This window comes from Phaenicophaeus curvirostris, chromosome 13 (assembly GCF_032191515.1).
Source record: "Phaenicophaeus curvirostris isolate KB17595 chromosome 13, BPBGC_Pcur_1.0, whole genome shotgun sequence".
NCBI lineage: Eukaryota > Metazoa > Chordata > Aves > Cuculiformes > Cuculidae > Phaenicophaeus > Phaenicophaeus curvirostris.
Genome location: NC_091404.1, coordinates 1,535,153 through 1,563,151, shown reverse-complemented (window position 1 = coordinate 1,563,151; position 27,999 = coordinate 1,535,153). Strand labels below are relative to the sequence as shown.

General features: G+C 48.2%; 1 protein-coding gene across 2 annotated transcripts; it reads right to left on the bottom strand.

Annotated features, from left to right (window-relative positions):
• Positions 1 to 84: 84 nt before the first annotated feature.
• Positions 85 to 27,832, bottom strand: LOC138726248 (SLAIN motif-containing protein-like). 2 transcript variants are annotated; one of them, XM_069867836.1, is made up of 9 exons: positions 27,815 to 27,832; positions 23,537 to 24,261; positions 11,938 to 12,074; positions 9,083 to 9,232; positions 4,540 to 4,680; positions 2,844 to 3,161; positions 2,516 to 2,653; positions 1,889 to 2,207; positions 85 to 1,218 (listed from the first exon to the last, which is right to left on the bottom strand). In XM_069867836.1, exons 2-9 carry the CDS (start codon positions 24,241 to 24,243, stop codon positions 1,152 to 1,154), a joined length of 1,977 nt encoding a protein of 658 aa, XP_069723937.1. In that variant the 5' UTR covers positions 24,244 to 24,261; positions 27,815 to 27,832; the 3' UTR covers positions 85 to 1,151. The 2 variants fall into 2 exon arrangements, with proteins under 2 accessions (XP_069723937.1, XP_069723938.1); XM_069867837.1 differs by lacking the exons at positions 9,083 to 9,232; positions 27,815 to 27,832 and having other exon boundaries at positions 23,537 to 24,364.
• Between the last annotated feature and the right edge of the window lie 167 nt (positions 27,833 to 27,999).

The window sequence follows — 27,999 nt, the reverse complement described above, 5'->3', positions numbered from 1 at the left end:
CACTTTAAGAGTTAAAGCAGGTGTTGGTGTAGCCCAACCTGTCATAAAAAGCCTCATTCCTAGCACAAAAACCACTTGGAAGTCAGGCTCAGTGTTTGAATAAAGCAGATCTATTTCAGCACCATAACATTTTATTAAACTACACTATCAAAATCACATTGATGGCAGGGAGAACATTGCTATCAGTGCCTATTTCCTGTACTAAGACTTTATTCAGAGCATCCAGCACTTGCTGAGGAGAAGGACACTGGAACAGAATCCATCAGAGCCAAAGAGACAGTACAAAACTTCTACAAAAACAGGGGCAGTGAGGGGCTCGCTGAAAGAGCTCGAAGGGAAACACTTCAAGTTGGATCCGTTGAGGGGGTGTTAAAAAGATAACAGTTAACGGCTGTTTGTAAACTTCCTCATCCGGGATGCGAGGATGCTGATAAACAGCAGGTTTTGAACAGCACCTATGTTCCAAAAAAGCTCACACACACACACAAATATTGTGTGCTGCTCCTTCACTTGTGAACTGTGACGCACACGCTTGAATACGACACCTTGAAGTGTTCTACAGTTATAAAAACCTGCTCCAATGCTGCCAACAAACAATAAAAAGTAGCAGAAATACATTCTATACAAAGTAAAAAAAAACAACCAAACCCAAACAGTTGAGTTCCAGACAAACAGTCGAGTACAACAGTAAAAAGTCTTACTTCTACCTATAGAGCTACTCCTAGTCTCCCCGAGCCACTGCTGCGCAAACTCCGTATCAGCAGCCCAAAGCTGCTTTCTGGTGCCAACAAGACGCCCAGCGAGCGTCCTCAGGAGCCGGTCACGTACAAAGCTTTGTGACAAACCATCCCAAGGGCTGCACGCGGAGGTTTGTATGGAATAAGGCTATTTCCAGTCTTCGTGTGAAGACCTGTATCCCAAATAAGGTGTTGAACCGTGGAAAGGCAGTGAAGCGGTGGTCTCTGCTGCCCCTAAGAGGCCTGGCTCTTGGCAGAAGAGCAGAGGCTGAGGACAGTTGGACTTCGTGGGAGAGGAACTATGTACAGAGTCCGCAGGGGGATGGGTCTTCGTTTTCAAGTAAGGTTCTCGCGCCCAGCCAGCTGGGGGTCTGCTTCACAGAGGCGTCGGGAGTGCATCTGCGCTTTGGGGCCTCAGTAACACCCCTCCTTCCAGGAATCGTCCTCGGTGGCCTGAGGGGTCTGTGCTGAGTGGGGAAACCTTTCGAGAGAGAAAATCAAGTTGTGCTGGGGAGGTTTAGATTGGATATTAGGAAACATTTCTTTACTGACTTGAGTGGTGAAGGCCTGGCAGAGGCTGCCCAGGGCAGTGGGGGAGTCTCTATCCCCAGAGGGGTTCAGAAACCATGTGACCGTGGCACCTGGGGACAGGGTTTAGTAGGCACAGTGGGGCTGGGCTGACGGTTGGACTTGCTGAGCTTACAGGGCTTTTCCAGCCTTAATGATTCTATGATTCTATTTTCCTGGATAATGAGCTTCATTAAAAAAAGCCCTTATTTTGTAAACAAACATGTGGAATGGCTTGGTCACAGACACCAGGGTAACAAGGGGTTTCCTCCCCCAGAGCTGCTGAGTCCTGGCCCATCAGTTCACACTGCACACACAGAACTGAATTGCAGCCGTATTTAGAGGAACTGCAACCTTTTGCTCCTTAGCTCGGGGCAAAGTACTTAACCTCCACAGATCTTTCCTCACTGCCCTTTCCTCAGGGCTCCCCACCACAACTGAGGTTAATCAGCAGCTCTGCCCCACCTTGATCCCCATGACAAGCTTTTAAACCAAAGATGAACTCGCTTGATGAAAAAAACGTTTCTAATGGGTGAGATAAAGGCAGACATTGAAGCCTGGGAGGCTCCAAGCCCCACTCTTACCTCCTGGAGGGCAGTGTCGCTTTGCTCTTGGCCACTGAGGTTCCTCCAACAGACGTGCGCGCTCTAAGGGCTGAGGTTTTTGCCACAGTGACCACGTTACTGCTTCTCGTAGTGCAACTGCTGTTGGAAGAGCTGGTACCAAGCGAGGATGCCTGCGGTTTTCGAACTCCACTAACAGGACTGGTGTAACTGCAGGCTTTTACGGGCTGCCTGGCTGTTAACAGGGAGTTTGTGCACGACCCTGCTTTCACCGGCTGTCGCACCGTTAAGGGAGACTGCCCAGCACCGGAGGAATACCTGAGCTTACTGGGAGCCAGACCTAGACACGGAACAACAACAGAAAAAGCCAGTTAGCAACAGGATTTTAAGAACACTTCAGGATACGGGGCCTCTTAAGGGCCTCAGGTTTAGTGAGATAGGCTAAATGGACAAAAGGAAATGGTAGCTGCCCCATCCCTGGAGGTGTTCGAGGCCAGGTTGGATGGGGCTTGGAGCCCCTGATCCAGTGGGAGGCGTCCCTGCCTGTGGCAGGGGGTTGGAACAGGATGGCATTTGAGGTCCCTTCCAACCCAAACTATTCCACGATTCTACAACTGCAGCAGTGCCTAGAGAAGCCGTCACACTGACCTGCTGACCGCTGCTGGGTTCTTGGAATTCGACTGCTTGGCACCTGCAGATCCGACTCCAAGCTCCGACTGCTCCTTACAGACTCCAGAGTTCGAAGGCTCGTCCTGGCCAGGTTGGGCATGCTGTGGCGCATCTCCTCTGAAAACAAGAGTAGATCATCTGTGCGCTGCCAGAAGTGGCAACAGACACGTGCAACGCTTCGAACTCTTGAAAAACATGCACTTAAAAGAAGACAAATCCGTAGCTTCCATTAAATAACATTTCTGAAATGCACAGGTCAGAAGTATTGTCACTGACTCACACCAAAGCTCACAACTACCCTACTTACCTTCGCCGTTCGCATACTTGAGCCGGTCTTGCATTGGACTTGGCACAGATCTCCTCGGGGGACGGATGCGGGAAGTAGATGACCTGCCATAATCTGCACAGGAAGAAGGGGACTGACATCGGGGCGAGCTGAGCGGAGACGGCGAGTATCTGTGAGCGCTGCGGTACGACAGGGAACAGTCGTAGTCATCCTCATCCTCGAGGCTGTATGTATCGAACTCCTGGTCGCTGTAGGTGCCTCTTCGCAGGGAGTGAAGGGAGGCACTGGAACTGCGACGCGATACAGACGCGGAGCTAGAGGCACAGTCCTGGCGGAGGCCTGGAGGGAAAGGAAACACAGCTCAAAGTCAGCTGACTTTAAAAGAGGAATTCCAGCTATAACACAGATTCAAAATCAATGTTTTAATCAGCAGTCTGCTTCACCTTGGAAGGCGAGCCAGGTTAGTAACTTTCTACTGAAGATGCTCACAGCTCTGAATTGGAACAGTGTCACCCATTCAATTAGTGCTGCTCAATTACAGCAAAGAGTTAATATAAAAACTGACCTGGATTCCTCCTTATGGCACACACACACAAAGCTGTGACTGTGGACTGTGTTTACCGCTCCAGCTCTCTTACACTAACATGGGAGAGGGGTCTAATTTACAGTATAAATGTTTTAGTTCTACTACTTGCACACACACCAGCTTTTCAACACATTCGAACGTCTGCCCCACATGAAAATGCACCAGCTTTTTGCTGACATCTACAGCATCTGACCGGTGTAGAACGGATCCTCCCCCAACTGAAAACCTCTATTTAAGTCTTCTGGCTAACCTAATACAAACAACTTCTTAGAATCATAGAATCACAGAATTGTTTGGGTTGGAAGGGACCTCAAAACCCATCCAGTCCCACCCCCTGCCATGGGCAGGGACACCTCCCACTGCATCAGGGGCTCCAAGCCCCACCCAGCCTGGCCCTGAACACCTCCAGGGATGGGGCAGCCACCACTGCTCTGGCCAACCTGGGCCAGGGCCTCCCCACCCTCACCACAAAACATTCCTCCCTAAAACTTCATCTCAATCTCCCCTCCTGCAGCTCAAAACCATTCCCCCTCATCCTGTCCCTGCCTTCCCTGATCCAGAGCCCCTCCCCAGCTTTCCTTGAGCCCCTGGAAGCTGCTCTAAGGTCTCCCCGTAGCCTTCTCTTCTCCAGGCTGGACAACCCCAACTCTCTCAGCCTGTCCTCGTACAGGAGGTTCTCCAGCCCTCGGATCATCTCCATGTCCTCCTCTGGACTCACTCCAACAGCTCCATGTCCTTCCTGAGCTGAGGACTCACCAGAGTGGAGCAGAGGGGCAGAATCCTCTCCCCAGTCTTTCTGGTCCCACTGCTCGGGAAGCAGCCCAGAACACGGTTCTTCAGGGCTACCTGCTGAGTATGTGTTCAAGGGCACTTACATATTTAAAAAGCAGGGTGGGTAATGCTTTTGACTACCCTTCTTAGATAAGAGGTGTCACCTTGGGGATGTCACACAGCTGCTAAGTTTCAGTGCCAGCATTTTTAAAGGGAAGCTTCTACGAATCACAAACATTTCAAATGAAGTTTCACATTCTTTTCTTTCTTGGTTAAGGAGAACTAGAAGACCAGTTGGAATCCACCTGCATTCCTCTACAATTCTAAAATCCTAACACAAAGGAGGTAGCTGTCACATACTTTCTTCCTGAAGGCGCGCCATGACCTGGACGTCAGTCAAGTCCTGCAGTTTATATCCCATGGAGATAGAGTCGTCAGAGGTGCTCAGCTCGCTGTCCACGGATGACTGGGAGCTCAGGGCAGAATGCATGCTCAGGTAGCCTTCAGGAGGGAGGAACAGAAAAAGCATTCAGGCATCCACACACAAAACAGGAATGAACAGCAGAGTATTTATTCCTGCAACAACATCAGTTACGAAACTGAGGTATGGTTGCTAGAAATAATGAAAAAGTCAGAAATTACATGAGAACACAAGGCTCAGTATCCTAAACTGCAATTTTTGGGAGGCAGAAGGCCTCTGTACAGGGAAAAAAATGTGGACTTCTGTCTGGAAAGTGGCAAAGCAATGCCTGGTCATTCTGAGCTTAGAAACAGGCTTTAAAAGGTCGACGTAGTTTCTGCTTCTTTTGAGAAAAGGACAACTATTGATCTAGATGTTAAGCAGCAAAGTTACACACAGTCCTTGCCACAGCTCTGTGGAGCGTTCGTGGGAGCAGAAGGATCCAAGCGGCCTTCAGAGTGCAGGACCTCAAACATCAGTCATGCACTCTGCTTACGCTACGTGGTGTTTACACCAGGCTGCCTCCTCCCCATTCCTGAGGTTTATCCATTGTTTTCCCTGTCATCACAACCCAAACACACTCTCCCGGTAAAGGATATCTCTTATTCACACTGCAGGGCATAAAAAACAAACTAGAAGGATCTTTCCACAAGTCAGGCATTAGGAAGAGGAACAAATCATTTTCCTTTTGAGTAATAATAAAAACATCATCACAATCATCATCAAGTGCAATCTTTTACCTGTCAGTCCTTTCTCTTAAGCCAAGGGAGGCAGTATTTGCCACGGTATAAGCATGCTGCTGCTCGCTACTGGAAAAGGGAAATGGGAACAAGTCATGCAGATTCAGAGCTATCCCGACCTTGTCCTTCTGGCACGGGAGGCCGGTGAGCAGCTCTCTGCACAGGGTTGTGGGATCACAGCTGCCTTTGTGTCTCCTCAGACCCTGCTCTGCATGGCCTTGGGTTGACTGTTACAAGGTCCAAGGCTCAGCACCTCCTTGCAGTCAGCTTCTCGCGATCCGCAGATGCAGGCGAGGAGAGGAGAAGCTCATGACTGTTCCATCAGTGCCAATTTGGGCTCGGGGCGGTGCCTCAGAGGGAGCACACAATGGTGAGCATCCCCGCATCCCCTTTTTCTAATGTGTAACTGCCATACAGCTTTGTGTTAGCAAAAAAACATCAAACCAAAACAACCCCCAAACACATGTTACTAGAAAACCTTATAGAAACACAGAAGGATGAGTGAATGTAAAACCTCTGCAGGGCAAATGTGCTTATCTGTGCCATATGTCACAAAATACCATAATATCCATAGAATCAATGAATGGGTTGAGCTGGAAGGGACCTCAAAGCCCATCCAGTTCCAATCCCCTGCCAAGGGCAGGGACACCTCCCACTGCATCAGGGTGATCAAAGCCCCATCCAACCTGGCCTTGAACCCCTCCAGGGATGGGGCAGCCACCACTGCTCTTGGAAACCTGGGCCAGGGCCTCCCCACCCTGACAGAAAAACATTTCTGCCCAAGATCTCATCTCAATCTCCCCTCCTGCAGCTCAAAACTATTCCCTCTTGTGCTGTCCCTGCCCTCACTGATCAAGAGCCCCTCCCCAGCTTTCCTGGAGCCCCTTTCAGCACTGGAAGCTGCTCTAAGGTCTCCCCACAGCCCTCTCTTCTCCAGGCTGAACGTGCTTCTAGCAGAACTAGGATAATATGCATAAACTTCCCCATAAACATCAGCACACAGACATGTAACTTACAGTGCTATTTTTAAAGAGAGTACATTGTTACTTTAAATTAATTCCTGACAAGGCTGCCATTAGTACCATATAGATTTAGACCCATAAAAAAAAAAATTCACAATCTGACATAAGACCAGATGAAGCCAGCAGATATGCAAGAGCCTGTGAGAGCACTTAACATCACTTTCCACTAGAGTGGGCCTAACAAACAAAAAATCTGCTCAAGTAGGAGTTTTGAGATCATCACTTCAATAAAAAGCCCCACGTAGGCTGTGGCACACAAGCCGGTAACTCAGGAATAGAAGTCGGCCTCCCAGGGCATCCATACGACGTGATTCGCTGCTGATTTCTGCTGTAGCTCAGGCAGGTTTGCCTGCAGTGTTTGAAGGCAGCACTCTGACTGAAAAGCTCTTGACAATTATGCTAGGAATTTTGTCTATTCTCAGCAAAACATCTAAGGACCATTACTGAGCAACCCTTTGAATGGCCTGAGTTGGAAGGGACCCAACGAGGATCATCAGGTCCAACTCCTGCCCCTGCACAGGACACCCCAACATTCACACGGTGGGGCTGAGGGCCTTGGCCAAATGCTTCTGGAATATTGTCAGGCTCGGTGCCGTGACTGCTTCCCTGGGAGCTGTTCCAGGACTCCACAACCCTCTGGGGAAGAACCTTGTCCTTACATCCAAATTAACCCTCCCCTGGCATCTTCCTACCATTGCCTCCAGTCCTGTCATTGGTGGCCAGAGAGAAGAGCTCAGCGCCTGCTGCTCCTCCTCCCCTGGTGAGGAAGCTGCAGAGCACAGTAAGGTCTCCCCTCAGTCTCCTCTTCTCCAGGCTGAACAGACCAAGTGCCTTCAGCTGCTCCTCACACTCTTCCCCTCTAAACCCTTCCCCAACTCCATGCCCTGCTCTGGACACTCTCCAGCACCTTTAGATCCTTTTCATCCTGTGGTGCCCAGAACTGCCCCCAGTGTGGAGCAGAGTGGGACAATCCCTTCTGTCAGGAAAAAGCAGTAGGTTCCCAATTGTATTTCCTCACCTAGTTTTGAAGAGAAGCCACTGATGACACAGAAAACACACCTTTGAAGTGCGAGCATAGAATGAATTTCCCACATGGACACTGAGCAAGCTGCTCTGCACCAGCAGGCTTTAAACTGCAGGGCTGTACAAAAACAGCCAAGGAGGGGAAGAAAAACATTCGCATTCTTTCATCAGTAAAAACTGTTGTGGCTCAACACTGCAAAATGAACTGATTATGGGTTTTATTACAGAAACTTCAGAATAGAGCACATCTGGATTCTGTAAAGGGATATTGTGTTTAGTTTTTAAGGGAGGCTATTGTTAAACATGTTTCATTTGAACAGCAGAGCTCTGTAACTCTTAGAAATAAGATGAGACTCAAGACAATCAAGCTGACCTTAAACTCACATTCACACGCAAAGGCAGAGCCACCCAGTAGATGAAGGGAATTCTCTCGCACAATTCCACAGGGACAAAGCCTGTTCTGTGCTTGGCTTTTGATGTGGTGCCCCTGACAGCTTCAGCAGAGCACACGAAGAACTCAGGAATGGCAAAGATACTTGGTTTTCACACCATTTCTGTGCGAAAAGGGGTCAGGCAGCCAGATCGCCAACCAACCTCAGAGCAGGAACTAGGAACCAGTTGAGAGATTTCTCCTTGCAGAATTCAGCTTGCAAAAATAATCAGTTGTAGGTGCATCCTTTTGTTTACAAAAAAGAGAAGCGTTTGTTTCTATTTACAGCAGAAACCCAGCTAAAGCAAACCTGCAGCTGGGAAAACATCCACACGCAACCCTTTATTTTCCCTAAAAGAGGTCATTTAGCATCAAATCTCAAGCCAGAAACCGTTAAACATGCTTTCTGGTGTTAAACATGCACATTAGGACACAGCAATTGCCACAAAAAAACCCAACCAAATCCAGAAGGACTTATAATAAAGCCAAGAGGCAAAGTATTTGTACCAGGATAAACGGAGGATGCATCAAGGATAAATGGGGCTCTGGAAAGAGCCTACGTGGACTCCTTAGGCAGCAGCCTTAATGCCAAGGCAGACCCAAGGCCAAGCCGTTTAAAAGCTGCATTATCCATGCCTACAAATCCCGGCTGCTAACAAGGATTTTGTACAAGTTGCCCCTGAGGTGGGAAATCTTAGTCCACACACAATTAAGTCTGATGGAAAGCTTCTGTTATCTTGCGTTTAGCCGCCCGCTCAGCCCATTTAAACGCACATCCTGGAGACTAAATGTCCGGTCGTAGGGCACGAGGTTTCTTTCTGCTGCCTACTTTAATCAATATTTTCAAAAGAAACTTGACAGATTCTAAAGGCACAAAAGTGAACCCAAGTAACTTCATGAAGTTAACCCCTACAAACTATAATATCAGTCTAGAGCAGCAGCCTTTTTGCCTCGGTGGTCATTTTCTATTTGAAGTCACTTAAAATTAGTAAAATTTATAGATATATAAAGTTATAAAAACAAAACCATGCGATAATTACAAGCCATTTAGAATGCAAGGTTTTCTCTCACGTAACAGATGAAACCCAGATCAGTAAATGAGCAAATCAAAAGGAGACAACCCCATGGGTGGACTTGCATCTCTTGACAACCTTTTCGGATGTCATTTAGTCACACTCCTTGCATTTTAAACGCGGCAGGTTCGCACTGCTCTACTGACGTGCCATACCTGAGCTGCCACAGGTTAGTAGTGCTTTGTTAGTCGATTTGAGATGCCCGGGAGAGTTTAGTGCATTGCTACAGGAGCCTGGCTCTGTATTCAAGTTATGTGCGCTTGGTGATGCCAGCGGACTGCAATACAGGTTTTTCCATCTACTGGCTAGAAGGAAAAATACAAAAAAGCCATAAAGGTTAGCAAATTATTTTTTTTAAAAAAAGAGCATCAGACCAAACAAGATTAAATATCGTAACAGATGTACTTCAAATAAGACATTCTGATAGCGTGAGTTCCGAGATGTAGTAAGCGAAGCAGACCCTGTTGCCTTGCTCACTCTTCCCTTTCACTTGTTTTGTCACTCCCAAAGAATTCCAAGGGTAACTACTAATAAACTTGGCTTTAAGGAAGCCACACATCTCTGAAAACTGCAGTGCTGGCCTTCAAAGATGCCTGCTTTTATAAATATCTCTCACTTCTAACACCCCATCTTCATTTTAAAGAGCGCCACTGAACTTCATGTTTACACACACGTTACTTTGAATTTTTAACACTGGAATCCAAACAGCATTAAACCACAGAAGTAAGGAGAGCAAATTAATCTGAAAAGCCACCATTCTGAGTGATTCAGCCCAGACTTGCATGCAAGTAAGTGAAACAATCAAAGCAGCCAGGTAGCAAAATTCAGTGCATCCATGCTTACTGAGGCTGGAAATAAGCAGTGACAATGCTAAGAAAAAGACTCTTTCTGTGACCTGTAGACTATTCATGGGGCTGCTGAGCTGCTCAGCAAATCCTCACCACTGAGAGAACAGCTAAGAAAACAGAATAATGGAATCATAGAATGGTTTGGATTGGAAGGGACCTCAAAGCCCATCCAGTTCAACCCCAGCCCCATCCAACCTGGCCTTGAACACCTCCAGGGATGGGGCAGCCACCACTCCTCTGGGCAACCTAGGCCAGTGAATAATGAAGATTCACAATATAAATAATTTTCTTTTTTATTTCTCATCCAAATATGAAGTCAGACTATTTTAGTTAAAAAAAAATACTAACACAGTACAATTAAAGCCTGATGCATTTGAGACAAAGCAGAGTTAATCAAACAAATCTTCATTCAAACTTTTAGGTGCAGATAGTTTATAGCATTAAATGAAGTTTGTTCTCCAACTACAAGCAGTTATCTCAAATCAGGAATTTCAAGGCTGAAAAATAAGCCTGATTACTGTAGTGCAAAAACACTCTTAGTATGAAAAGATAAGAAAAAGGCAAAACAAAGCAGTGGTGCCTCAGCCTCCAGATCACGGAGGTCAAACTGAAATCAAACGATTGTGTTAGCACCACAGACAGTCAGCGCGTACAAACCCTGGGCAAACAACAGCTCTTGCACCCAACCGGGGCTGCATTTCCAGCAGGTAAGAACATCACTGCACTTCAAACACTGATTCCCTCCAAAGCTCCACTTTTTCAAGCACTGCCAACCGCTGCTTCCGCATTTAGATGATCATGAGAGGCTGCAACTCATCCTGCTCTGCACTGCTTTTCTGTGATGATCTGTTATGAGAGAGTAACAGAGCTCCTCATCCCTCCAGCCACAGGGTAAGCACAGCTGCCAACAGCAGAAAGCTGTAGGACAGAAGAAGGATTACCCACTCCAAACCCCTCAGGGTTTTGGCCATCAGAAGTTCAGGCCATCATTAGAGTGCATTTGAAAAGCTGAAAGTAGGAAGTTGGACTGAGATGATCCTCAAGTTCCCTTCCAACCCAACTCACTGTGTGACTCTAGGATATGCAGATGGATTCCAGGTGAGAGACTACGTATAAACAGAACAACCTTCTCAGGTTTGTAGTGATGTGCACCATGCATCTGCTCTAACAGCTCTGGCATCAGAGCTAACCCTAGACAAATACTTCTGTGCTTGCAAAAAGGGACAGCGCACCCATAACCACCAGAGCCCAGAAGATGGACTATGGTGGTCGTACACGACCGCTGGACAGAACGCTCTGTTGCCTTTCCATTTCAGGCAGATGGAGGAAGAGAGTTTTCCCTTCATGCTTTCCCACAGCTGAAAGCCACCATGAAATGCCGTCAGGGGATTATAAAACAGGAAGAAAAACTAGGTTTCCAAGTGACACCATTTCTTCAAGTTAGATTTTCCTGTTTCATTACTGGAACCTTTTAGCATCAGTTTTATCCAGTTAACACTACCAACGGTAAGGACATGCACCAACACAGTAAGGTGCATGGTAGGGTAGATATTCAAGGTAATAGGATAAGGACGATCCACAGTACTTGAACGTTTTACACAGAAAAAAGCTGCAACAGTTTCACATGATTCTCCCTCCCACTCCCTAGAAGCACATCTTTTCCTCTCTGTAGTTTTACATTAAAGGTGTTTAAATATTTTTAAAAAGTCAATTAAGAGACTGAAAAAATAGTTTAGTGTTTCATCTCTGAATGTGTCTAAAAAAAACAGAAATCAAGGTGGTCCATTTGGCAATTAATTAGAAACGCCTGTATTTGAGTCTTAAAAAATATAGAGAGGCAAAACATCGCAGTGGGGTTTGTTTTGCTCATTATTTGTAATTAGCACCGCTCTCTTACTGCTTACTGAATTCTCTCTTACCTTCAGCAGCTGAGGCATCACCACAGTAAATCAAAAGCAGGGGGGGTTTTACTCGGTGACAAACAGGGCTGTACAAACAGTCACCAAATTGAAAGCACCGTCCCTGCAGATGTTCTGCAGATGTTCTCCACTACAGCGACTGGAAACTTTGGGTCCCCCTTTGCTTTACTATTGCTCAATAACGTAAAGGATACAGGTGGAAATAGAAGACACCTGAAGCAGCAAAGCTTCCACTTTACATACCTTGGTCAAGCCTGGTGATAAGGCTTCTGCAGGCGACCTCTGTCTCAGGACCGGGATTACCCAACACTTGTCGGCACCACTTGAGAGGAGAGTCTGTTTTCTGTTCTATAACAGGTTTTCTTGGGGACACGTAGAGCCTTTGCAAGGATTGGAAGGAGACAGCAAAAACACTTATTAACTCAGAGCACGCAGCCACCCAAGTAGCATTTGCTAAAGTCAGCTAACAGCAAGTAATAGAAACGTTATCCAAATTAAATATGGTGGGGAAATTAAAGTTTCAGTTGTATGCTATGACATAGAAACAAAACTTACTATCACAGTATTAAAATTGACTTAAAGATGGCTTCGCAGAGAAATCGCACGGCCTCTGCCAGGCTCGGTTCAGGTCTGGGCTGGTGAATACTGCTAAGAGGGAAGTTGTTGGCATAGTTACCATCCCCCATCACCCTGGCTCTCCCTCTGTTCCTCCTCCCCAAAACCCACCTCACGACAGAGGCAGCAGCGAGGAGGAGGTGGCTCTAACCTGAGGTTCAAGGTGACAACTGCTGTATTTCTTGTTAAACATCCATTGGTATTCCACCTGCACTCATAGAATCATAGAATCCCTAGGTTGGAAAAGACCTTTGAGATCACCAAGTCCAACCATACCTGTCCACTACTAAGTCATATCCCTAAGCATTTCATCTGCCCATCTTTTAAACACCTTCCTAGGCTTGAGAACCCTTTCAGTGAAGAAGTTTTTTCCTAATGTCCAATCTGAACCTCCCCTGACGCCGCCTGAGGCCATTCCCTCTCGTACTATCACCTGTCACTTGGGCAAAGAGACCAACAGCCACCTCTCCACAACCTCCTTTCAGGCAGTTGTAGACAATAAGGTCTTCCCTCAGCCTACTCTTCTCTAGGCTAAACATCACCCTGCAGGCAGCGGCTGTCTCCTCCCTTCTCCCAGCAGTACTCCAAGACAGTGGATGAACAGTGAGAAGCCTGCTCACAGACTTCAGGGTAACTGGAAACACCAGGTAACTGGAACACGTAGAACATTTTCAGGCAGTTAGGAGGGATGACTGTATGCTTCCCCTCCCTTTCTTTATTGTGAAGTTAGAGGAATTCTCCTAAAACCAAAGCTTTTGACAATTATGACAGACCTCGCATTGCTGTGCATCTCCATCCAGGATTAGCTTTACCTACAGACAGCTTTAATCACCTTAGAGCCTTCGATTATTTACAGCTGTGTGTGAAGTTGCATCTTAACCACATTTCATAGAATCGTTCAGTTGGAGAAGATCCTTGAGATCGAGTCCAACCGTACCTGTTCACTACTAAATCAGATCCCTGAGCACCTCGTCTGCCGATCTTTTAATCCCCACCAGGGATGGGGACTCCACCACCTCCCTGGGCAGCCCTTCCAGTGCTTGAGAAACCTTCCAGGGAAGAATTTTTCCTAATACCCTGTCTAAACCTTCCCTGGCACAACTTGAGGCCATTTCCTCTCATCCTGTCACTTGTTATTTGGGAGAACAACCCAGCACCCACCTCGCTCCAACCTCCTTTCTGAGAGCTACAGAGAGCAATGAGGTCTCCCCTCAGCCTCCTCTTCTCCAGGCTAAACAACTCCAGGGCCCTCAAACACTCCTTAAAGGGTACTTTTCCCAAGGAGAAAATTCCTCTCATGAAAGGCCAAAGGGCACAGGCACCAGACTGAAGAGCAACTCCACTTTACAGATCTCACATTTGGATTTTCAAAGTCAAAATATACCAACAAAAGAAAAAAAAACCCAACACCCTCTATTTTAACTTTTTTAACATTTAAAATTTTTGTGAAGGGGAGAAAAAAACAGAAATTGGTTCTGTGTACATATAGAAGTTGAACAGCTTTTAATTCTTGCCTGTCACCTAAAGAACAACATTGACAGGCAGAGGGCATGAAACCTCCGCCAATCGACAGCACAAGCGAGGTAGTGGTGGCAACAAGAATTGCCGTCATCAACAGAATCTGCCCACCGAGACAATCGGCTCCCTGCGTACAGTGATAGGTACCTCACTTTAACCTCAGAGTTCCAGCTAAGTCATCTTGATACACTGGTTGCTCAATCTATTCCCTGCTGCTATGAATGCATTCATAGAATCATGGAGTGGTTTGGGTTGGAAGGGACCTCAAAGCCCATCCAGTCCCACCCCTGCCATGGGCAGGGACACCTTCCTCTGGATCAGGGTCTTCAAAGCCCCATCCAGCGTGGCTTTCAATCCCTCATGTCTGCATGTGCTCCAGTTGCCTCTTACCCTCTCTTCCAGCACTCATGCAGCAAGGAAGATCAAGTCTTTCTGCTCCAGTTACTTTTTCACAGAGACATCTCTTATTCAGTTCACACAACGCTCTTTCCCCAACAAAACTAACATAAATTGTCAGCTGTTTTAGCAATGATCCCATTAGTCTCTGAAAACCCTTCACGTTTAAAAGGCACAGAAGCATACTGTGGGATTCTTAGTTGCCAAAAAAGCAATGTTTGGCCAAGATAAAACATACAAAAACCTGAAAGGAGGTCGTAGAGAGCAGGGTGCTGGCCTCTTCTCCCATGTGACAGAGGACGGTACAAGAGGGAATGGCCTCAAGCTCGGCCAGGGGAGGTTCAGGCTGGACATCAGGAAAAAATTTTTCACAGAAAGAGTCCTTGCGCACTGGCAGAGGCTGCCCAGGGAGGGGGTGGAGTCACCTTCCCTGGAGGGTTTTAAGGGACAGGTGGATGAGGTGCTGAGGGACATGGTTTAGTGATTGATGGGGATGGCTGGACTCGATGATCCCATGGGTCTTTTCCAACCATCCAACCATCTTTTCCAATCATAGATTCTATGATTCTAGGATATTTAAAACCAAAGCTCAGCCTAACCTATTGCCCTGTTTCCTGTCCAGTATCCAGAGAAGGATCCATGGAGAAAGGATCAATCCAAGTGCTGCACTGAGGCAGCAAGCTGTCCCAGACTCCCATGCTTCTGCAGTTTGGGGCTGTTAGATCGAGCAATTCTATACACAACAGCTCAAAACCGTATTTTCCAGCGAAGTTATCCAAACTCTTTTTGTAATTCCTACCTGCTTTGAGCACCCACAGCACTCCACCACATCACTGAAGAAGGGTGAGGAACCCCTCCATCCCCTTTCTCTGAAAATATCACTGGCTGTTTACCCCCAATATGACCTGGTTCCTGGGTGACAAGGATACAGGTGGAAGGCAATTATTCTCTGTTGCCTTTTGACTCACAGCTTCACAGGTGGGAATAATCTCCCTCCTCTGGCCACATCCATCTTTTCCAGAATCACAGAATGGTTTGGGTTGGAAGGGCCCTCAAAGCCCATCAAGTTCCAGCCCCCTTCCATGAGCAGGGTCACCTCCCACTGCATCAGGGAGCAGAGATTCTATCTCTTCAGCCACATCTCCTGCAGAAGCTTTTTCAGACCATGCTTTACACAAAACCGCATGCAAATAATATCTTCCAAAAGCTAATTTGCTATTGACAAAATAAATGCTGAGAAATGCAAACACAGCTATTCCCAAATGTGTGATGTTATCTTTTATAGAAAACCCTACGAGCACATCTCACTGCACTTCTGTGTGGGTAAACGAGCACTGCAACAAGTCAGATCCAATATAACAGAGTGCTCGCTGTCTCACTGGATTTATCTTACAGTTCAGAACAAAAAAAAAGCAGCAATAAAGCCATCAAACAGAAAAGAGGCCAACAGCCTCCTCAGGGCAGGTCACTGTTCTCCACAGATTTTAGGTTAAGGGAGAAAATCCTACTCTACTTCAGGCAGCAGTTGCTCTCCCAGCTCCTGAAGGGCTTCCAGCTGTGTTTCTACCCAGGACCGTACCAGCTGAAAACGTGAATGCTTCTTGGATTACTCGAGCTGTTTCCTCACAGTGAAGCACTGCTGCTTCCCAGGGTGCCTGAGTCCCCCACACAGCCAGAGGACCCACCTTTTTCAGCTGAGGTCTATCAGCAAGACACTGTCTCACCATTTCACTGACCCCCAAGTAAGGAAAATTCAACTTCTCAGAGCATTGACAGGCAACTTATAAAAATTTCTGGTTTGATTTCAGAGGGTCAGGTTTGCTGCCTTTTTCAGTAGCTTTGGGGAGGGTTCAACATCTTTAGCAAGGTAACTTCTCACAGCTCAGTGTCACAGCTTATTCCTCTGGAGCTCTGCACACCATCAGCGAGAAACCAAACACACCAGCCCCAAAACTAGGAGTGGAGCTTCCTCTGGACACAGCAATAAGGACCAGAGTCACCTTCCGATAGGTGCATCCTCCCTTGGCCACCGTGGCTGTCACAGCAGATCCTGAGTGCACCAGGATCCTTGTGCTTCCTGCTGAACCAGGTTTTCTTCTGATCAGGCATTGGTAGAGGCTGCCCAGGGCACTGGTGGAGTCTCCATCCCTGGAGGCGTTCAAAAACCATGTAGAGGTGGCACCTGGGGACATGGTTCAGCAGGCACAGTGGGGTTGGGCTGACAGTTGGACTGGATGAGCTGAGAGGTCTTTTCCAACCTCAACGATACCACAGTTCTCACGAAAGAGGTTTTTGAGACAAGCTAAGCTCACTCTGCTCCGTTAAGAAATATGAAGAATTTCATTTCTGGTAGTTTTACCCTCTTTTGATTTGTCAGGTTAAGTCAATCCAATAAGCATTGGCAAAAAGGTGCTCAGACGTGCTGTTAAGCACACATGCGACCGGTGGTGTCCCAGCCAGCCAAAGCCTTTTGGGTTAACAAAACACCCGATACTAAATAAGTTTTGCCTTGCATTTTGTCCCTAGAACTCAGAACGCACCTCACAGCCAAAACCACTGTTTAAAAGGCGAAAGGTCATGCTTTGAATCTTTGCTCTTGTCAAGCTGCACATAACAACAAAGAACTTATTTAGATGGTTAGAAGGCCTAAGACAAAATCCAGACAGAAAACCTTTGGGCGCACATTCTCAATGTGATGTATTGAGGGTTTGCTGCACGACTTACTAAACAGCAACGAGAACGTCTTCAGTGAGGATCATCTTCCAAGAAGACCAGCTGTGAGGAAACCCTTCCATAAAGCATCTCTAGTTTCATTTACCGGTTTCACTTTCTCTATATAAAGTAATTTAGGAAATGCATCTCTGGGAAAAGCCAAGTAGTTTTAATGCAGCAGCAAGCACAGCATGAGATTTTTCTTCCCTTATGAATTTATGGCATTCTTTGCACTTTATTCTGACATATTCCAATGTCCCAAGCGCCAAGTATCTCCTAAGAAAACTATTTTTCTTCTGGGGTCGATGTCACAGGAGGATTTACAGGCATTCATAGCTACTGTTGTTTGATTTTGAAAATGCTAATTTCAATAAAACCCTCCATAAATCTGGAAAATACCATTACAGCTTTCTCACCTTGCACGCTGCCGTGAGAAAAGCTGTTTCACAATCCAGTAATGCATCGGATCAACTGTAAGACTACCAGCCAGGATTGCCTGGGAATTTAACATCCTAATCACGCAGAATATTTGCCCCAGTAAATCCACAGCTCACAGAGGAGAGTTCAGGCTGCAGAAAGGTCTGTAACCAGCACATTAAGAAATTAAACCAAAAGCAAAATGAACCACAGTTCTTTAGACAGATGCTGGGGTTATGAGACGTCTTCCACAGCGCTTGGCACCAGGAGTTACAGCAGTACCACAAAGCCAGAGGTTACACCAATCCTCAGACCTGGGAGTTTTACACATCAAGGCAAGGACAAAGAGACCTAAGGTAGCTCAAAATGTTCAGACCATCACTGGTTTACAACATATACCCCCACAAAGTCCTCAGTAGGCAGCTAAATTCTCCTGTAAGGCATGTATTTCACAAAGATAATGCATTCGTTGTCCTTTCTTTGCCTTTAGAGAGTGGATTTCCAGATTTATCACTGTGCTTATGTTGCTCTAATCTCAAACACTACTGCTGAACAGAAATACCGATACCAACAACATTGTGTTGTGGAAAGCAACAGGGAAACAAGACTGTCCAGGTCTTGAAATGACAGAAACAAAGGAAAGAATAAGAAAAATCCTATGGAAAGCACTCTATACAAACATTAAAGTATAAGCCTTTATTCCCAAGAAACTGAAACTGGAAAGAAAGACACAATCACTGCACCGCAGAAGGCAGGAGAAGCCCCATTTTTTCACATCTCCCTAGGGATTAATCCTGCTGGGCAAAGCACCAGCGCTCCAGTCATGGGGCCGCAGGGGCTCTGAACACAGCAATCACAGAACCTCTCACCACAGTCGAGAGTCCGTATGGTGAGGAAAAGGCTGGGGGGACAGACATGGTGCCATGTTGTCGGCAGAAGGATGTGAAGCAGCATCTCTAGTCCGGCTGCAGCCATGCACAGCAGAGCAGACTGAGTACCGTGCCCACACCTAATCGTACAGAGCAAGCCATCAGCCAGCACCTCAAGCATTTCAACAAGAACTCCACGATCCACTGGGAGGTGTCCAAGCCCTTGGCAAGGAGATTGGAATTAGATGATCTTTAAGGTCCCTCCCAACTCAAATCATTCTACGATTTTACGCCTCTCCCATTAAAGCCATCTCACCCAAAAGGCTGTACTTTGCACACAAGCGTCAGACAAGCAGGTAGGTTTTAATTTCGGCTCCCTCCCCTCCAGCAGCGCAGGCTGCTGATGCGACACTGTCCTGGTGCTGCACAGAAGGATTTGCGGAGAGCTCATCCACCCAGAGACCAGGCACGGCCAGCAGGCACAACAGAACAACATAACGATGACCACAGTCAGCACACGTGGCTAACCTGCTCCTCGCAGGTGAGGCCACCGGGTAACGTTCTCAAGAAGCCATCTGTAAGGTACTTAATGCCACAGAGCTACCTGATCCGTGGTAAAAATCCCTCTAGAAGGTTTTCATTAGGTGACGTGTCTGAGGACCTTGCAAATTACTATTTCCAAGTCATGTAGAGTTCCGCCAGCAAGGAAGGATCATGGGTGAACTATGGCACGGCTTGTGGAAATGTACGGATTGATTTACACAGAGAGCAGGGAGTTAAGAGCTCGCCTCAAGAGGCAAATGATGCAAACCTTCACGTGATGTTCTATTGTATAATACCTGAATTTTGTGCAGAAACCCATTCTGTGGTAGAACTTCTCCACAAAACCTGTTCCTATCTCTGACAGTACAAGCTAACAAGGATGATACCTTCCAGTACGGTGAATTAAATGCCTTAAGGCATTAATACGGAAGCCACAGGATGTGGAGCTAAGGCTGAAAACAGACACTCCTGAGAGGCTCCTAAATAGTAACTTATTTCAGCAAACCACAGATTCACAGAATCACAAGAGTGGTTTGGGTTCAAAGGGACCTCGAAGTCCATACAGTTCCACCTCCTGCCACGGGCAGGGACACCTCCCACTGGATCAGGGGCTCCAAGCTCCATCCAACCTGGCCTTGAACACCTCCAGGGATGGGACAACCAGCATTGCTCTGGCCAACCTGGGCCAGGACCTCCCCACCCTCACAGCAAAACATTTCTTCCTAGTATCCTGCGCTGCAGAGTAACACAAGGGAGTGACCGGGTAACCCGCAGCTGGCAAACAGTTCTGAGTCCAGGTTAAGTATCACGTGGAAGTCGACGACATGGAGAGCAGACTTTCACTTGATCGGGTCTCCAGGATATTTACAATTTTGAGTAGCTATTTGAGAAAGTGACCTACGAAAGCAAGCCAAGGGACAGGCAGCATAGCAGGACAGAGTTACAGCTGCCGTGTGTGAGGAGCACCCTGTTTTTCAAAGGGGTTCAGCCACAGCAATGCTGTTTAAAACAAAACCTTAAGGCACACAGCTCTTGCTGAAGCCAAGGGAAGCTGCACAGGAATGCTTGCAAGTTGGAACCAGTAACTGCAAAACAGCACAGAAGCCAAGACGCCGTCTGCACCTTGAGAGAATGGTCACAACATCTGACCCAATCCCCTGTGCTCCCTCTTGGCAACAGGCTTTGCTGTCACCACAGCAGCTCACACAGCAAATATAATCACAGAGCACTCTTCGTTGGAAGGGACCTCAAAGCCCATCCAGTTCCACCCCCTGCCATCAGCAGGGACACCTCCCACTGCATCAGGGGCTCCAAAGCCCCATCCAACCTGCCCTTGAACACCTCCAGGGATGGGGCAGCCACCACTGCTCTGGGCAACCTGGGCCAGGGCCTCCCCACCCTCACAGCAAAACATTTCTGCCTAAGATCTCATCTCAATCTCCCCTCTTGCAGCTGAAAATCTTTCCCTTTGTCCTGTCCCTGCCCTCCCTGACCCAGAGCCCCTCCTCAGCTTTCCTGGAGCCCCTTTCAGCACTGGAAGCTGCTCTAAGGTCTCCCCACAGCCTTCTCTTCTCCAGGCTTGAACAACCCCAACTGTCTCAGCCTGTCCTCGTACAGGAGGTGCTCCAGCCCTTGGATCATCTCTGTGGCCTCCTCTGGCCTCGCTCCAACAGCTCCGTGTCCTTCCTGTGCTGAGGACTCCAGAACTGGACACAGGGCTCCAGGTTTGGTCTCACCAGAGCGGAGCAGAGGGGCAGAATCCCGTCCCTCGCCCTGCTGGTCCCACTGCTCTGGATCAGCCCAGGACACGGGTGGTTTCTGGGCTGCAAGCACACGTTGCGGCTCATGTTCAGCTTCTCATCCTCCAGCACCCCAAGTCCTTCTCCTCAGGCCCCTCCCAATCCATTCTCTGCCCAGCCCGTGTTTGTGCTTGGGACTGCCCTGAACCATCCCCAGCCTTCACCAGGGGCCTCAAACCTGCTAAGAAGTCACGTGGCGTACACACAACAGAAACAACCCTGTGTGTTTGGAGCTGTTCTTAAAACTAGAACAACTTGAAGAGACAAGAACTAAAGCCTCTCATTTTGGAAGTGTCCGGGCTCCCCACCCCCTATTTTAAACACTTAAATACTTTGAAACAACATAAAATGAGTTCCTAGTGTTCTTTAATGTATAAAGCATCCTCCCCTCGACTAGATGATAATAAAGCAGTCAGGAAACCGTAAGGACTGGATACAAAATGAATCAATTCAGCCGTGACAGGAAAAACAAAGCCACTGTGAATTTCCCAGAAAGTACCAAAAATCTTAAATATCAAAGCACGCATGATGTGTTCCAACACTAGCTACGGCTTTTTCCTAATGTATAGTATTAAAATGTGTGTATAATGCACATGATATTAAAGAAGGGCTGCAAATATACCAGTGCAGTAAGCTGCTCCCTTTGAGCAATACTCTGCTCAACACATTTCAGTCATGCTTCCATCCAGGGTGTACAGAACTTCCCCCAGTCAAAGCCACCTTATTAAAGCTGATCCTAAATTCATACAGCATTAAGGCTTTCTGGTGGGGGAGGTTCTTTTTCTAAACCTCAACCACTGTTTTCTGGTTCCTGCTGACAGCAATGCCTGGATACCTGCACGGACAGCATGTGAGCCATGTGCTTCGGAAGAGCATTTAGGACAGCTGGCAATAAGCACAGCCAAGCACTGCTGACTGCACACACAGCATTCATTCTCCACTTCCAGTTTAGCTGAGGAGCTCTGGGACAAGAAGCCGTCGTAAAAACAGCTCCTTGTTTTACTAGGGTTGTTTGACAAGAGGGAAATAAAACAGACAGAAGCGATGCGAGATGATCAAAGGTAATTTATGATAATGGTTCTTCCACAAGAATTCTAATACCCTTGTTAGTGAAGCTCCTTGGGGTGCCTCTTTTTAATATGTTAGCCTACAGTAACCAAATTTAACAAGAAAATAGAGGGATTGAAAACAGGAAGACCCTACAAGGTCTAGTGAGAAAGGAACTGGGTAAAGGAGAATGACCTCAGCCACCAGCTCGAGGTGCAGTTCAGGAACTGAGCCCTGGGGTGCAGAACCTCTCCCAACTCCACTGGAGAGCACTCTCTGCCCCTGTACAGAGAATCATAGAATGCTTTGGGTTGGAAGGGACCTTTAAAGCCCATCCTATCCAACCCCACTGCAGGAGCAGGGACATCTTTAACCACACCAGGATGCTCAGAGCCCTGTTCAACCTGACCTTGAATGTTCCCAGGGATGAGGCCTCCTCTGACTCCCTGGGCAACCCGGGTCACTGCCTCTCTGCCCTCATTGTGAAAAATTTCTTCCTTATATCTAGTCTAAATCTCCCCGCCCTTAGGTTAAAACCATTGCTCCTTGTCCTGTCACAACAGGCCTTACTAAAAAGCCCCTCCCCAGCTTTCCTGGAGCCCCTTTCAGCACTGGAAGCTGCTCTAAGGTCTCCCCGCAGCCTTCTCTTCTCCAGGCTGAACAACCCCAACTCACTCAGCCTGGCCTCATACGGGAGGTTCTCCAGCCCTCAGATCATCTTTGTGGCCTCCTCTGGACATCTTAGACTCCCTCTGGTTTCTTTACCCAGTCAATATAGTCTGGGGAACCTCTTACGTCACAGGCTATATAAACAGGAATAGAAAACTAGCTTTTTACATTAACATGGAAATAATGAATCTTGTCTTCCAAACTCAACTTGCTAAAAATATTCCCTTTTTTATTTAAATAAATCTGCTCAAACTGCTGTTCAGGTTTGCTAAAGAGTCCAGTGACCAAGTTACAAGCCAGTATTGGGGTTGTAAAAGAAAGCTCGCAAAGAAAAAACCAATGTTTTTAACACAACCTTGAATTTAGACTTGAGGTTACTAAGCTCCATTCCATTAACAAAATTTTCCCCTCACTTATAACAGATAATGAATCTCTGGAGTTTTAAGATTTGTTTTGCATTCACCAACCACTCTGCAATGCTGTCTTCACTGCCAGATTAATCTCTAGCTACACAAGTTTGAGACGCAATTTGCAGAAGCCTGCAGCTCTCCTGCAAAGCCTTAAAATGAAGAACTCAGGTAAAATCTCAGATCGCAGCTATTGCAGGAGCAGGAATTGGCCTCAAACTTCAACTGGCCTTGGGAGGGCATGGGAAATGAATCTGCTGACTCACAAACCATGTTCTGAACACGGCTGCTGGTGAAGCAGAGAGTCCTGCACGGGGAGGTCAGTTAAGGATTACATCATTGATCTGCTTCAGTTCATGGCTCTAAACAAAAGAGAAGGGTTACCCGCCAAGAAACAGCATTCAGGAAATGGAACGCTTCATCGTCTTCGATACCAGTGAAAGCCACAAACTCCAGATGGTCTAAGGGCTCAGTTTGACAAAATTCTGATTTAAATAAAGCGTCTGGCAGTTACATACAAAGTTTAAGAACTCCATTGTTTGCTCAACTGCATGTGTTACACATCAATAAACTAACAAGGAAAAGAAGCTCCCTGTGCCTACTACAGCAGCACCAGCAAGAAAGGGGGAAAGCCAAGCCTTAGTGTGAAACCAATTTTATACAAAAATAATGCTCTGGCATAACGGCCTTAAAAACGAGAACAGCTGATAGCAAGAGCTGCATTCCTGCTGCTAAAAATCACAGCTCTGGGTAGAAATCACTTCATAATGACCACTGCACACCTGAGCACAGAAACTCCTGACTGCAGCAGCTCAAGTTCCATGTATTACCAAAGTTTTGGGATACGTACCAGGTATCATCTTCTTCAGGGCAATATCCATGTTCTATCACTTTCACTTCAACCAGATCTGCATTATTCAGAAGGTTTTCTAGATCTCCACATGGGTCATTGGGATTTTGTTCATTCATTTGAATCGCGGAACCAATACCTGCAAGGACCAAGTTTCCCATCAGCTCTGTGCTATTGCTTGTATCCACATGTGAAGAGCATCCAACGTGATCATCGACCTTCCCTTCCACCTCGCACCTGCCGGAAGATAATTCTTCGGCAGCATTGTTGTAACTATACTGCATTTGGACATCTCTGTCTTTTTTTAAGCAGTTGTTGTCTCCTTCCTCTCTTATTTTGCTTAGCTGGTTCTGCAGATCTGCCATGATTTGCAGTTCCTGCTTCTCGCTTATCACATTGATGCTATTATTAATTTCTATCCCATTAAGGCCAGAGTCATGGTTATCCACACCGGTATGGATCTCACTCTGCGTGTTTGTCCCAAGCACGCTCCTGCTGCTCTTCGTTCTCGGGTGCTGATTCTCTATTTCCAGCCTCCTCACCAACTCCCGCAGCTTTCGCATCTCCTCCAGCTCGGGGCCAACCTCCTCAGACACCGGCTCCGTGCCGGGGCCCATGGCAGAGCTCTCCGTTGAGTCTCGTCCTAAGTCAGGCTCCAGGGCATGATCCTGCTGGATGACGGGGGCATTTCCAGGCACTACCATCATCCAAAACGCACCGTCCCACTGCACGACAGGAAAAACATATAAAAGCTCTGCAGAGATGCACAGTATTTTACACAAACTAGAATTAAACACCAAAAATTCTGACCTTTATAAGCACAAACTAATGACACTGGGGTAGAAAGTGGTTCAATTTAAGCCAAATCTATTATAAAAGAACAAGCAAAATCCATATGAAACATTAAAACTAGTAGCTTGTGTTGGTGGAAAACACCTAGGATGTGCAACTGTTATGCTACAGATGAAGCTGTATAGAAGGAAGCTGATTTAATCAAAGACAATAGTTTAGTTTCCATCTGTTTACAAACCAAATACATGACAAAAGCAGGGATTGAGCAAAGTCAGGAAACATAATTAGCAAGGCGCTGAGACGACGCCAGCATTAAGAAAATGGTAAAAACATCCTCTGATCACCACGTTTAGCCTGGAAAAGCAGAAAAACATGAAAACATTTCTGAATCAACTTATCCCAAAGACAAACGAGTGACTGACTACAGGAACTGCACCTACATGAAAATAATTATAACAGACGCCTCTGCTGGCATATCTCCCTGTTACAACTGGAAAGAGAGGCGCAAGCTGATGCAAACACAGTGAAAAACAGAAAAAACCCTGATAAATACATCACACCACAGATTACACATTTTACAAAACAAAGCTCTCTCCTGCTTTCCCGGCCATCTGTGGCTGTGCTGACCAAGGTAAGAACACACAGGTATTCGGGCTTCCCAAAAGCCACAAAACCCTGCTGCACTGAACCCAATGTCCTACCACATGTGGAGAAGCCGCAGCAAGCATGGATTTTCCCTACAGTTGTGATATACGTAAGTTTTCGGTCTCTGTGATGCACTCATTTCTGAACTGACACCTCATCGAACACCCCGAAAACGAGATGAAAGTTCCACAGAGCAGGTAAAATAGATAAACCTAACGAGTCATAAACCTTTCTGGTTTGCAGAAGGAAGATAAAGAGCTGGACTGACCAAGAGAAGGAGTCAGGTGACAGAGCCGGTTCATAGTTTAAAGGACTGCACAACTGCATTTGAGCCCAAATTTTTGTGGCTGTGGATGTTTCTCCTCTTGTTGGCTGAAAACTTCTGGTTTTAAGGCCAAACTGCCAACAGGCACAGGAAACCACAAAAATCCAATATCACCCAAAGTACACGAGGCAAGCAAGGTTAAAAACACAGACAATCATGGGATGGTTTGGGTTGGAAAGGGCCTCAAAGCCCATCCAGTCCGACCCCGTGCCATGGGCAGGGACACCTCCCACTGGATCCAGTCATGCAAAACCCCATCCAACCTGACCTTGAACCCCTCCAGGGATGAGGCAGCCACCACTGCTCCGGTCAATCTGGGCCAGGGCCTCCCTACCCTCATACCAAAACATTTCTGCCTAAGATCTCATCTCAATCTCCCCTCTTGCAGCTGAAAACCATTCCTCTCATCCCGACCCTGCCCTCCCTGATCAAGAGCCCCTCCCCAGCTTTCCTGGAGCCCCTTGCAGGACTAGAAGCTGCTCTAAGATCTCCCTGGAGCCTTTTCTTCAGGTTCAACTACCCTAATTCTCTCAGCCTTGGATCACCTCTGTGGCCTCTTCTGGACTCTTAACAGATCCATGCCCTTCCTGTGCTGAAGACTCCAGAATGACCTGTAAGTGAACAGAGCTGACTGCAGGGCGTATCAAACGCACCTCAAATCACGCCCGTAGGAAGCGTTGCTGAAGTCATTTTGATCTGGGGAAAAGGGATTTAATTTGCCGTTACCAGGCAATCCCATTCCTACTCATAAGCCCATTTTGAAAATCTCCTTGCATGCATTGTCACTCCTACGAACTCATCCAATCTCCCAACGCGTACCAAACCCAGCAGGATTCCCAGACCTTCCCAAGCTGCGGCTCAGTAACACGCTGAGGAAGGACATGCCGGCAGGGAGCCTGGGACCTGGGTCTCCCTCAGCTCCTCCCTGGTCAGGGTGGATCACAGCATCTCCCCCCAGAACATCGGTTCCCGCTTCACGGGGGGGACTACAGGATCTCCCCTGGGAACACACGTTCCCATCAGCCAAAAGGGACCACAGGGTCTTCCTGGGGAATCCTGGCAGCCAGCAGGGACCTCGGCGTCCCCTTTGGGAACCCCAGTTCCCACCAGCAAGAGGAGTCCCTGGGGTCTCCTCTGGGAACCCCGGTTCCTTCTGGCCGCGGAGAACCACGGGGTCTTCCCTAGGAACGCAAGTTCCCATCGGCCAGGGAGGACCACAGCCTCTCCTCCAGGAATCCCAGTTCACACCCGCAAGGGAGGACCATGGAGTCTCCCCCAGGAACCCCAGTTCCTGCCAGGCAGGGGGGACCCTGGGGTCTCCTCCATGAACCTCGGTTCCCGCTGAGGCCGAGGGGCCGCAACTGGCACTTTCATTCCTGGCGGGAACGAACAGCTGGAAACCGCGCAGCCTGTTCCCACGTCCAGTCAGTCCAGCACCACCCGGACCAAACCGCGTGGACGCGGGAGGAAAAAACCAAACCTGCAGAACCGAATTCCACTGTAAAATGGGCTGGGGAAAAAGGAAAAACAACAAAACGGCGAGCAGAGAGGCCCCATTCCAGGCTGTGCCGTGCGGAGACAATAATTTAGAGTTTTCCCGACAGACATCGGGGTTTTTGCGGCAGGAGAACGGCTCGCCCGCCACAGCCAGGGAGCAAAGCCCCCCAGGAGCCCCCCGATCCCGGGGGAGGCTCTGGATGCTGGGCAGGAGACCCTGAGGGGAGAGGGACTGAGGGGGCTTAGAGGGAATAGAGGGGGTGAAGGGCTGGGGGGGGGCACTGGGGAGGGGGGTGGAAGGGGGAGTGGGGGGATGGAGGGGGGAGGGAATGGGGGGGTGAAGGACTGAGGGGTACTGGGGAGAGGGGAGAGGTCTGGGGAGGGGATGGAAGGGGGAGTGAGGGACTGGGGGGAGGCAATGAGGAGGTGAAGGGCAGGAGGGGAATGGGGGCGATGAAGGATTGGGGGGAGACTGAGGAGGGTGTGGAAGGGGGAGTGAGGGGATGCGGAGGGGAGGGAATGGGGGGTTGAAGGGCTGGTGGGGGGCTGGGGGGAGACTGGGGAGGGGGTGGAAGGGGGAGGGAGGGAATAGGGGTGGAGGGAATGGCGGGGCTGAAGGACTAGGGGGGACTGGGGAGGGGGGAGCGGTGTAGGGAGGGGGTGGAAGGGGGAGTGAAGGACTGGGGGGGAGGCAATGGGGGGTTGAAGGGCTGGGGGGGACTGTGGAGAGGTGTAGGGAGGGGATGAAAGGGAGAGTGAGGGGATGGAGAGGGGAGGGAATGGAGGGTTGAAGGACTTGGGGGGACTGGGGAGGGGATGGAAGGGGGAGTGAGGGATTGGGGAGGGAATGGGGGGGTGAAGGACGGGGGGGGCGAGAGAATGGGAAACGGGGGGAATGGAGGGAGTGAAAGACTGGGGTTGGGAGGGAGGAAGAGAATGGGAGGGAGGGCTGAGGGGGGTTGGGGTGGGGGATAGTGGAGGGGCGCCGAGCCCAGGGCCCCGACCCCCCATCCCCGTACCTGCCGCCGCCCCGGCGCCTCCGCTCCCAACGGGCGGGGGGCGGAGCCTCCGCGCGCCCAGAGCCCCGCCCAGCGCCCCCCCCGGAGGGAGCGCGCGTGCGCGGGGGCGGGAACGGGAACGGGGCGGGGGGGAGAGACTGAGAGTGAATGAGTGAGTGTGTGAGAGAAAATGTGAGTGTGAGAGT

Excerpts from the sequence above, each read along its gene's own strand:
- LOC138726248 (XM_069867836.1), bottom strand. The coding sequence starts at position 24,243 with ATGATGGTAGTGCCTGGAAATGCCCCCGTCATCCAGCAGGATCATGCC. Across the intron at positions 4,681-9,082 it reads ACTAACCTGTGGCAGCTCAG|GCTACCTGAGCATGCATTCT; the intron begins GTATGGCACGTC and ends TCCCTCCTGAAG. Across the intron at positions 2,208-2,515 it reads AACCCAGCAGCGGTCAGCAG|GTCTGGCTCCCAGTAAGCTC; the intron begins GTCAGTGTGACG and ends TTCCGTGTCTAG.